We start from the raw sequence: 12,031 nt of genomic DNA on the forward strand, positions 1-12,031 counted from the left end.
AAAGCAGAGGCGTAGTGAGCACAACATGCGTCCGGGGCAAGGTACTTTATTGCCCCTTACTATGCCTCTGACTCCGAATAATCTTTTTAGAGAAGAAATAGTGAAATGAGCCCGATAGTATTGTAGTCACACGGTTTTTAATAAATTGCTTAGTTTTATTTTTTAGCTGTTTATTTTTTATTTGTCTATTTCATTTGGGGGCCACCAAAGGCAGACAAAAACGAGAGAGTTAAAACAGAGAATTGATTTTTAAAAAGTTTTAAATAGGTAGGTCTAGATCAGTGATTCCCAAAGTGGTCTATATAGACCCCCAGGGGTCTACGAGACAAAAAAGTTTGGGAACCACTGGTTCAACAAGAGGATTGGAAGCGTAGTGAAGCAAATCAATGTCACTATAGTGCATTAGTTAGAGCCTTAGTAGTTGCCATTGCAAGTTACCATCTGTAGGCTACTACGCTGATATCTTTTTGACAAAGCTTATATAAACTCACTCTGTCTGGTAAAAAGTTTGTACGCGTTATTTCTCCCACACCCATTCGCGGATCAAGTTGACCATAACCCTAAATTATTATTTGGCAAAGACAATACATGGATCAATTAAAAAAAAACAACAATTAGTCAAAAATTACTGGTAATTTATTTTATACGGACAAGGGAAATTAATTATTCTGTATATATGGAATGGGCGTAGCCAGGATTTTTTTCGGGGGGGGGGGAGGGGGACTAATATATGTATGTGTGTGTGTACATAATTAATCTTTATTACATTCTGACCCTTCATAGGCTCATCCTGGAGTTAGTTGACTCCCCGCCAATGCCAGCAAGGGGTTCTGGAGGAGCTCCGCCCCGTCGCCAAGCGCTATTTTGGGTATTGAAAGTCAACAAAATGCATATTCTGAGGCATTGACAGTGCATTATCCTGCTATTAAAAAGTTTTATTTCAAAAACTGACTTAGATCCTCCAGCGCCGTTCGGCGCATTGGGCGGCAATCTGTTACTGGCAATGTCTGAAGCCTCTTGCCACCTGCTCTGAGGACCTCCATGAAAGTGTGGCGCCAAGTTGTACTAGGATGTCATCGCAACTCTTATTATTCGTAATTCATTTTGTCAAAGAACATGACCCGCAAACCTCATGCGACGCTCTGTCACAAGCTTACTAAGGGGTCGACTCCCAGTTTGGCATAGGATTTCTTTGATTGAGACCCGATCTCTATAACTGATTCCTAAAATCCGTCTCAGCCATCTTTGTTGAGCCACATTTAGTGTTTTTCAATTTTGGCAGATGACTATTCATTGCACTTCATTAATGAAGCCCAGCCACTGGTAAAATGTGTAACCTCTCTTGACGACGCTCTTGGAATTAGGTGATTGTAGTTTGCTTTAGATTTTATATCGAAAAGGGAAGTTTTATCATCAAAATCATCTGTTGGGGGGTGTTAAACTAAAAAATCTCTGGAGTTGTTTTGTTTTTTAAAATTCAAAACCCCATTTAGCTACGCTCATAGAATTTGGTAACTAGTTTTCTTTAGAATACTATTGAAGAGAGAGGTTTTTAACCTCAAAACTCTCTCTAGTTGGATTTTAAACTCAAAACAATCTGGAGGGGTTTTTTAAATTTAAAAAAAAGCAGTCTTGAGAAGGGGGGTTTAAACTCAAAACCCAACATTGGCTTGGCTACGCTCAAAGCATTTTGTGTGCGTAGTTTGCTAGTTTGCTTGTTTTTTATATTGAAGAGGTATTTTTAGCTTCAAACCCCCCTGAAAAGGGGGGGGGGGCTTAAACTCAAAACCCCTTTGGCTACGCTCATAGAATTTTGAGTGTGTAATTTTTTTTTATACTGAAGAAGGGGTTTTATCGAAAATTTCGGAAAAAGGGGGGGGGGTAAAATCAAAATCTTCCTTAGCTATGCTCCTGGAATTTGGGGATTGTCGTTTACATTTTCTGTTTGTTTTGTTTTATATAATAGAAGAATTTAACTGCAAAACCCCCTGATAGGGTTTGTTTTTTTTAACTCAAAACTCCCTTGGCTATGCTGGGGCAAATAATGGTTTAGTATTAAAATCTCACCTAAAAATAAACAAAATGAAAGCAAAAAATCAGTTACAAAACTTCGACCACTGGAAACCACTCCACAATTCATCTCACACATAATATTGGTCTAGTCATCTGAACGCTCTAGCAAAAAAACTTATTCAATGGATCCCAGCTCATATAGAACTAGAAGGAAATGAGAAGGCTGACACACTCGCCAAGAGTGTGAGAACCAGCTCACTAATAAACTCTGCACTCTATCCAGAAGAATTGAAGAAATTAATTGTAAATAAAATAAATGAGAAATGGACGAGCTCTCATCCAAATCACAAGAAAGATGACGCTTACTTTAAGCGTCAAGACCAACGTCTAATCTTTCGACTCAGGACCGGACACAACAGAATGCGACAACACATGTACCGGAAGCTCAAAATTGGAACCAGTGAAATCTGCCCATGTAGTATCACCAGAGAATGCCGACCACGTCCTTCAAAACTGCTATCTCTACCAAGATGCCCGTATAAGACACTGGCCCCAAATCACCCGAATAGGAAGAAAACTATATGGAGAGCTCCCTGATTTGGAAACCACTGCGCAGTTCATCTCATGTATTGGTCTAGTCATCTGAACACTCCAACATAACAATGAGAACGAAGAAGAAGAAGAAGAAAAATCTGAACGCTCTAACATAATAATGACAATGAGGAAGAAGAAGATAGGCTAAAACAAAGATCACAACTAGACCCCAGACCATAGGAAACGTCCGTGAATTGGAACATTAATGCAAAGCTTCAAACAGAGATATACAATCGGGTCCAACCATAGATATAAAGTCGGGTCCAACCATAGATATTCAATCGGGTCCAGTTACTTGGACCTAATCCTAAAGCACCGAAACCAATCCTTTTATGCAACCAAATCCGATTAATCAATCCAGCTGGTTATTAGGACCAAAACGATCTCTTTCCGATGTGGTCTGATCTAAGTCTAACTTAGGGGTGAAAATTCAACTGAGATCCGCTAGCCAAGTCCAACATGTCCATCACATTGTTTGTTAGTTTTATATGCTTCGGGTTTCCTTCACGAATTGAAGATGATCCGAGTCCGGAACCTACTAGACGACAAACCACACTACCAGGAAGCCATTGTTTCACGTGGGGATTGTTCCAATTTGAGAAACTGGTGGATCAGGGGCGTAGCTAGGAATTCTCCATCGTTTAGAGGGCCCGGGGGTTTTGACATCTTTGGGGGGCTCCTGCATTCTGCGTAATATTTAATTTTTATTTTTTTTAATAAAAAAAAAACACTCATTTGGGGACCCCTTCAAGTGGGGGCCCGGGGGGATTTTTAAATTCTCCCCCCCCTCCACCTAGCTACGCCACTGTGGTGGATATCACATTATCAGTCCTCCTTTCTTTTTATTTTCCTTTTTTTTTCTTTCCCTAATTGTACTTTTTGAATTACATCATTATTCAAATTTTATGTAGTAAGAATCTATTCAGTCATGATTCAGTTATGAATGTTGGTTTCAACATACTAAGGCATTGTGGGGGATTTAGATCCGACGCAGAGCCAAGAGAAAACGAAAGAAAATTAGATTATAAATCTATTTAATTATTTAACTAAAATGTAGGCCTCCGCTTTTATTATTGCCTACTTGAGTAAGAGCTAACTCAGTCATCATCTAATGTTTAAAAAAAAATCATATACACGACCTTTACCCCAGACAAGTGAAGGCATGACTGGCAAAAAAAAATATATATTTTAACAAATAAAAATTCAATTTTTATTTTTGAGATGCGAGTTCTCCAAATCCGAAAATAAAAACAACTAAAAAAAATTGCTGACTTGGACGTGCGAGACAACACAGCCTCTGCCGTGACCAGGATTCGAACCTGGGTTGTCGCGGCCACAACGCGAAGTACTAACCACTATACGATCACGGCCAGTACGCCAGCACACTCAACTTGCAAAATTAAAGATAACATTGTTAATTAAAAAATATATATCTTGTTTAAAAATATATAGAATTCAATATCTTTTTTCTAAAATATATGATATTTATTTATAAATATATTAGAACTATATTATAGTGCCTTTAAAAGATAATGATTAGATTTACCGAAATGTGTCTCTATCTATATAATGAGATATGTTTTGCCAGGATGGCTTTCATTAGACTAATTACCTTTTCAAATTAGACTAATTACCTTTTTCAATTTTATTAATTAATTTAACTTGGAAATCAAGCTAAACGACAATAATTTTTGTTATTTCTATAATTAAGATGAACAAACTTTGTACTTAGTTATTTATTTTTTATTTATGTGAAGCTAACTTATATTTGTTTACTGACTGCCATTTTTCCGTTAGTCCTTGTAATAAAAAACCTGGACTTCTTTAAAACACGCTTCAAAATCTAACATAAAATGGCGCAGACGGGAACGTATCGAGAGGAATTGGAAAATGAACTTAAACAAACAGACCCAAATTCACATGCAAACAGATTAATAGCACAAGGTAAACATATCTAATTCATTTAACTGTGATAATCAGATTGATTCACGTTCGTTTATGTAGATCTGTCCCATATCTCGGAATGACTAATTTAGAGACTGTCAATCATTCATCAAGACTCAAACTCAAATTTTACATTTTACCATTTAAAAATGGTTGTCCACAGTCCAGTCTTGGACTCTTGGCTCTTGGTCTAACCAAAAGCCGGTCAGACTAGATCTAGATCTGCGCACAGCAACATTTTTTTACCGCTTGCAGTCATCGCACCCTTTGTCTAAGAGCATAGTTTTTGTTATTGCATGATTATTATAGCAGTGCCAGACAAAAAAAAGTTATTTTTCAAGTAGATCTAAATCCTGATTGTCCTGAATGTGAAACTCAACTGTCTCAAATCTCAACCAGTTGAACCAACCACATTGACGTCAGTGAGAGCCATTTTATGTAAAAAAGAAAACATTTAGAGTGGTGGGGTAAGTGTGTCTATGCTCAAGTTAGCTAGGCGAAAAAACGCGGAAGTGTGAAAGTAAAAAATGACCGATAAACTTGAGATTCTATATTAGGGAGATTGCGTTTTTGACTTTTTTTCACATAATGATAAACCACACTTGCAAATTTAGTACACTTTTGAATGAAATGTGAGAAGTTTTAAACTTGTGTTATCGATTACTTTAGACAATGGCCTATATAAAGCTTAATTACGTTTTTTTTTATTTGTCATTTTTACATTTATTATAAAAAATAATCATTTTTTGTTTTTAGCAATACAGGGTCCAGGAAAATGATCAATGATTCATTTTTTTTTTCACGGTAGATATCATGCCTGGCTATAATTCTACCATGTTTTATCGCGATATCTCTGTCGCATCTCTCAAAAACTTGAAAATACGGTTTACCATTGGGGGCTATGGGATTTTCAGAATTTACTGAATTTTGATAAGAAAATTTCATCAATGTAAAACCACTGGAGGCTATGTAAGGCCTAATATTCTGGATATATTCAATTAGATTTTATGTATTAATCGTCGTTCCATGAATTATAAAGCGCATTTGAAAAATAATTGTTTCAGATGATTTTGATCCCACTTTTTTAAATATTTTGTTATTTTCTGCCATCAGAACGCCGCCATTTTGTCCCCGCCTCTCTGACATTTCTTGTAGATCTAGACCCGATAATTTGTTTATTTCATCAATATTTACATTTTAAACAAGTAAAGTTCATAAATATAAATGAAATCAGATTTGTGAGCTAGAAATTTACTATGGATACTAAATCTACTATTATATTTCTTATTTAATAAGTAGATTTATCCTCTACGAAACTCAATTCCAACTTTTTGAGCGGGGGGGGGGGGGTGTCTCGCTGGCTTAGCGAGCGAGACGCTCTCATGATGACTCATCTTACTTGTTCCATGTCAACAATGTTAAGTCAAAACGACACAAAAAAAATCATAACTTTCTAACTATTAGACATACAGTCATAATTTAAACACCATTGGAAAGTTCTTTATAAGTATTTTAATGATGTACTAACGAAAAATTGTTTTTTCAAAGATCCAATTTTTTATTTCACCTCCCTACTCAAGTCCAAGTCTTCACTCACAATCACAATATCGAGTCCAGTTTCACAATAGTTTCAGTCCAGCTGAAAGTCTTTATTTTTTTTGTCTCACTTCACCTTTAGGGTGACCCATTTTCTATTTAAAAGCTTCTTGTAAATATGTCAAGTTATACACCATTGTTTGCAGAAATGGATGACTATCGATTCCGTTTAACATTAGAGACGAGTATGAAACTGTTGCGGGTTGAAGTTTATTATTTGCATTGTCTTCTTATTCTGTTGATTAATTAAATCATTTTAAATCTCATCAATTGTAGATACTTAATGTATAAGAAGCAAACTAGCATTGTTACTTTTAGTAGTAATTGATGATTTATTTATTGCGCACAATGAGGCTGCCAAACGTAAACGCGTTTATGTTCCACATTGGGGCCCAAAATTCCACATTTTCAATCTGCTGAGTGTTCCACATTCTGGATATTCGGGGTATGCATGTCTGCTAGCTATTTTCTAACACACATAAAATATGTCAGTACTTTGAGTTTAATAACTGAAGTTGTTAGACGATTCCAATATTTCTAGAAAAATATCTAGCATTCTATATTAGGGAGATTAAGAAAGGTCAAAGTCAATCTGATTTATTAATTTGTATTGTCATTATGTTTAAACTTTAAATTAACTTAAATAATTCACTGTTCATTTTTAGACAGCCTTTAATAATGATGTGCAAACTAAATAACCTATTGGGCTTTGGAGGTGGTTTAGTTTTAAAGAAACCACCTTAACCTGTTGTTTATAAATAAGTTTGCTTAAAGCTTTTGAAATGAAATTTTTTTTATTGCATACATTTTCAAATATTTATTACTTTTCCCTAGAAATTGACAGGTTAACAAAAGGTGAAGATGACAAGAAAGAAAGACCTCTTGTGGCTATGTATGATTTGCACACAGACCGTCAACAGAAATGTTCACTTAAAATTAGAATACCAGTAAAGGAACATCCAAGAGTGAGTACATTATAAATTTTGTCACGTGAATGTGTTTACAGCAATGTATAATGAATTATTTGTAAGTTATATAAAAACTTTGTTTGATTGTATTTTTTTTTTCAGTATAACTTTGTTGGTAAACTGTTGGGTCCTAAAGGTCAAACACTAAAAGCTCTACAGGACCAAACTGGTTGTAAAATGGCCGTCATGGGTAAAGGATCAATGCGTGAAAAAGAAAAGGTGAGATTTGTTACCCCCAATAAATGTCTCCTGAACTTATAAGGAGCAGATCTGAGATGATACTAGTTCTGATTAAATACTCTATTGTTGATTGTGTTTTTTGTTGTTTTCCTTTATAGGAAGAGGAACTTCGCAAGGAAGGTGGAAAATACGCACATTTAAATGAAGATCTTCATGTTTTGGTTGAGTGCTTCACTGATATCACAGATGGTTACCACAGACTTGCAGGGGCTCTTGTTGAATTAAGGAAATTTGTCATTCCTGTAAGTTTTTGTATTTTGAACTGTCAGCTGGTTTGCTTTTTTTTCCCTGCTTGTCTTTGTTTTCTGCAATATTTCAACAAACTTAGATGAAGAGTTGTGTTTCAGAGCTAAGTGTTAGAATCTTTCAAAGTTTTTATGTGTGGTATTATCGTATGCTCTTTATTTTAGGATATGGCTGATGAAATGTACGGAGGTGATATGGTTATGGATGAAATGGGCATGAATGGAGGTGGTGCCCCAAGAGGCCGTGGAGGATTTAGAGGAGGGCCACCAGAGAGAGGGTGAGTCAACTTTTACAGATGTATTACTGTAATTAGATTTTTTTGACATGACTGTTTTAAGAGCATTTTATCTTTTGTTTTTTTAGCTTTTGAAATCCTTTTTGTAAATTAACGTTTTTATATATATCTATATTTAAGGGGTCGTGGTGGATTCCGTGGTCGTGGAAGTGGACCTGCCCCACCACCTGCTGGCAGGTTTGTTTGTTTTAATTCTGTGTTTTAGGTGTTAAAACTTTTTTATATAATTTTTTAAAAAATTTTTGCATGGCTTGCATATATTTTTTTCTTCTAATGTTTTGCAGAGGAGGGCCATCTACTAGAGGAGCACCACCACCAAGGGGAGCACCTAGAGGGGCACCAGCCTCTAGGGGAGCACCACCAACAAGAGGAGGTGCCCCATCCAGAGGAGCCAGAGCTGCAGCTCCTGCTGCTGGTTATGATGGCTATAGTTCACAGGTTGGTTTGATCGTGTTTTATATCCTTGTATTTGTTCTAGAAAAATGTTTTGGTTGTTTAACTAAAGGTTTTCCTACTAGTGTGATATTTTTAAACCACTTCACTTAACGGTTTGTAATAGTTGTGATTATTTCCTATAAACATACTAAGAGCAACATTGTTTGGAGGTCTGTTGTACAAATTTTTTTTAAAAGCACATAATTAAAACGTTTTATTTGTTATTGAAGAAAAAATATTGATAATATTTTTGGCTTAAATCATGTTATTTATTCCTCAGGGCTATGGATCTGGTTATGGAGCCAATTATGATGCATCCTATGAGGAGGCTTATGGACAAAGCTATTCTTCTGGGTAATTTTTTAGAAGGCCTTGCAATTTTTATGGGTTTTTTTAAGCATGCATATAAAATGTCATTTGGTTTTTGTATGTTGGCTCAATTTTGAAACAGGTAGATCTGTCTACAAATGCATGTTGTTGTTTTTTTTATATCACTTTTTTTTTTCTGCTCATTCATCTGTAGAGCAGTTTTACTACTTGGAATATTTAATTTTTTTATTCATAATACTGTTACTATTTTCAGTCACATTTTTTTATGTAACTTTAAGTTGCTAAGTAAGTACATTATTCTATTTTTATTTTGTGTTACAAATTTTTTAAATTGCTAATTTTTTTTTCTTTTTGCAGGCAAGATGGTTCTTACTATGAATATGGCCCTACAGCAAGTGGTGCTGCTGCATATGACTCATATGGTAGTGCTGGAGGTTATGGAGAATATGGTAAATTTGACTTCATCTGTCTGGCTTTATAACTTTTTTTCTTTCTTAACCCTTGAAACATCACAACCTTGTATTGAAAGGATGGCCAATTCACTGAAGAAAAAAAAACTTCAAAGGAAAATCAATGGGCTATTCAAATTAACTAAAAAAAAAACTAATTGTTATAGCTTTAAAAATATTTCTCACACAGTTCACCAAACAAGCTTCTTTGTCAATAAGGAAAATTATGCTAATTAGATCAGGGCCCAAGTCAGCTAAATTAATTTCAGGTGCTTAATGTATGATCTGTAGTATTCCTTGTCCTAAATATACAGTTATGTGGCTACCAACCTTCTTTTTATGTCAGTTTTTTTGACCATTTTCTAACCATGCTTATAAAATGCTTAAATTTCGTAGGTGTGATAGAAAGTATTTTAAGACGCTTCGAGAGTTAAATCCTGGTTATGTGTGAATATTCAACGGTATACAATTGTGGATTTTGTAACCTGACATTTTTTTTCTTCTATCGTTTCAGCTGAAAGCTGGGGTACTGCTGGTGGCAAAGCCCCACCATCAACTCGAGGAGCTGCTAGGGCGCCAACCCGTGCCCACCCTTACTCTAGGAGTGCTCCGAGCGGAAGCTACTGAGCTGCACTAGCCTTTTGAGGGCTATGTCCAACCATAGGTCAACTCTTCCGAAGGCATTATTTTGTGCACTTTCACTGCCATGGCCAGATAGGTTCACAGAATGCATATTTGTTCTCAGCAAGTTACTGAGGTACACTATAGGGGGCATTTTTAGTTTCTAGTAAGACCTAAAAGCTAGCTAACAATATAAAGGGTTGAAATAAAGTATATGGTTGGGTAAAATTTAATGTTATATGGCTATGTGAACCTCAAAGCAAAACTGTCCAAGATATGTATAAAATTGTTGAGTTAAATGCATTTTATTGTAGACCATCATTCCCTGAATAACATTTTAGTTGTGGGTTTTAAATAAAAGTTGTTTTATGACATGATTTTAAAATGACATAAATGTTCTGCTATCATTACTATTAATACCATATTGTTTTACTTCGTTTAATGTTTAAGTTTTAAACCTTCAAGTAAATACTATGTCCTTTAATGTTGTAAATTCAGTGTAGATTTAGCTTGTTTATTGTTCAATTCTATTTTAACCCAACTTTGTCAGTGAAATCAATATTGTGAACATTTTTTTTACTCAATACATTTAGGTGCCCTCACGCGCCTCATTTTTTTATAAGGTATCTTTAACTCATGTGTACATAAACTTCATTTCTCTTTTAAAACCCAGCAAAAGTTGTATTTCAGTTCTTCCTAAAAGTGTTAAGTATTGTTCAATACAATGTATTCAGTTTAATTTTGTTCATTGGTCAGTAATAAAAGTCAAACTTAATAAAAACTCTTTAGGGTCAATGTAAGTTTTATTCTGCATGACACTTTTATCAAAAGTCATTTTGAATTTAATGTTAAGACTAAAAATTCAAAATAAAACCAATGTAAGAAAGAAAAAAAAAGATTCTTATTGATATACAATTACTTTTTTTAAAATTGTTACTTAAACTTTTTTTTTTCTGAAATTTTCAGTTCATTAAAAAGTTTCAAGTTTAATCCTGTTAGTATTAGACATTAAAGAATTTATTTCAATGTATTTGTTAATACCATAATCTTTGAGAAAGATATTGGAATATTTTGTTATAAACATTTCAGATGAATAAAAATTTTGTTACTCAAAATAATTTAAAGACGTTCAGTATATATTCGTTAAGCCCACCACAGTTCAATTTTTAAATCAATTTTGTTGTAATATTTCTTGTAAAAAAAATTAATCATAATAAACCTAGACTAAAGAAAACCAATATCTTTGAGTAAAGCTAAACTTCCTTGACTTGCAGTATGTTAATGTTTGTCCCAGAAGATGTTAATGGGCTGTATAGCCAATTATTTGTCTACCTTCAAATATTAACCACTATTATAAGGTCTACTGTGACCCAAAGGTGTAAGAAAGCCAATGTACAGACACCATAAGAAGAGCAGATAATAATACCCTGAAATTAAACAGGGACACCGCTTTTAAATAATCGGGTTTATTTAAAGCCCTAAAATTAAAAGCAAAGGTGAAAAAAAGCCAAAGTCCAGGTAAATAAGATTTTAAACATCAATAAGAAAAGGCATTTTGAATGACATAGTCATTGGTAGGATACTAATTTGACTTCTAAATAATAAAGTTAGGCATAATATACCCTAAATTATTTAAATTATGCTTTATTATTAAATTGTCCAAGATAAGTCCATAAGAATCAAAATGCCTTTTCATCTTTAATCAAAGTTAAGACTCTTTAAAAAAAGATTTTTAAAAACACTTTAAAATAGTATCTCTTTTTAGTATCTACCATACTAGTAAATTGTTTAAAAATAAAGCTTAGTTTTGCTTTAAATTTTCTGACATTCTAGGTCAATTAAAAAAAAAAACTATTATGCCCTAAAAAGGGGAGCATGAGTTTAAAATATGTTAATAGGCTAGGCGATATGTAGAAGTATATAATTTAATGTCTATAGTGTCCTCTTCATTAGTGGGTTGTTATTTACTGATAGTTCTTAGAGCTAACCATGTTAGTTTTGGTTTATTACTAACAGTTGTCATGTGTATTTCCAGAACTCGCTGGAAACTGTTTGACAGAACCTAGCAACTGTCAAAAGATTATGACTGATACATCATTTGAGATGGCCCGAGAGACCAGCTGAGAGGATTTTACCAGAGTTATCTGAAAGTGCTGCTGATGGATATGATAAACAAGAAAACAAAAACCAATTGTTTGTTTGTTGAGTTATTGGTTTTGTGTGGTTGCCTTTTAAATTTTATTTACACACATGCACCTACCTACAAGACAACAACCAAAAAAAAAAGACTTAAACACAAA

General features: G+C 34.3%; 1 protein-coding gene and 1 non-coding gene across 2 annotated transcripts; one reads left to right on the plus strand and one right to left on the minus strand.

Annotated features, from left to right (window-relative positions):
- Positions 1 to 3,905: 3,905 nt before the first annotated feature.
- Positions 3,906 to 3,977, minus strand: Trnah-gug (transfer RNA histidin (anticodon GUG)). The gene has a single exon. It is a non-coding gene; the product is annotated as a tRNA-His (tRNA).
- A 434-nt stretch (positions 3,978 to 4,411) lies between these two features.
- LOC106062429 (KH domain-containing, RNA-binding, signal transduction-associated protein 2-like) lies at positions 4,412 to 11,922 on the plus strand. Its single transcript, XM_013220701.2, has 10 exons — positions 4,412 to 4,551; positions 6,982 to 7,112; positions 7,218 to 7,334; positions 7,454 to 7,597; positions 7,766 to 7,878; positions 8,017 to 8,073; positions 8,181 to 8,334; positions 8,612 to 8,685; positions 9,019 to 9,110; positions 9,625 to 11,922. The coding sequence occupies exons 1-10, from the start codon at positions 4,461 to 4,463 to the stop codon at positions 9,735 to 9,737; spliced, it is 1,086 nt and encodes a 361-aa protein (XP_013076155.1). The 5' UTR covers positions 4,412 to 4,460; the 3' UTR covers positions 9,738 to 11,922.
- The last annotated feature ends 109 nt before the right edge of the window (positions 11,923 to 12,031 follow it).

This window comes from Biomphalaria glabrata, chromosome 5, assembly GCF_947242115.1.
Source record: "Biomphalaria glabrata chromosome 5, xgBioGlab47.1, whole genome shotgun sequence".
Lineage (NCBI taxonomy): Eukaryota > Metazoa > Mollusca > Gastropoda > Planorbidae > Biomphalaria > Biomphalaria glabrata.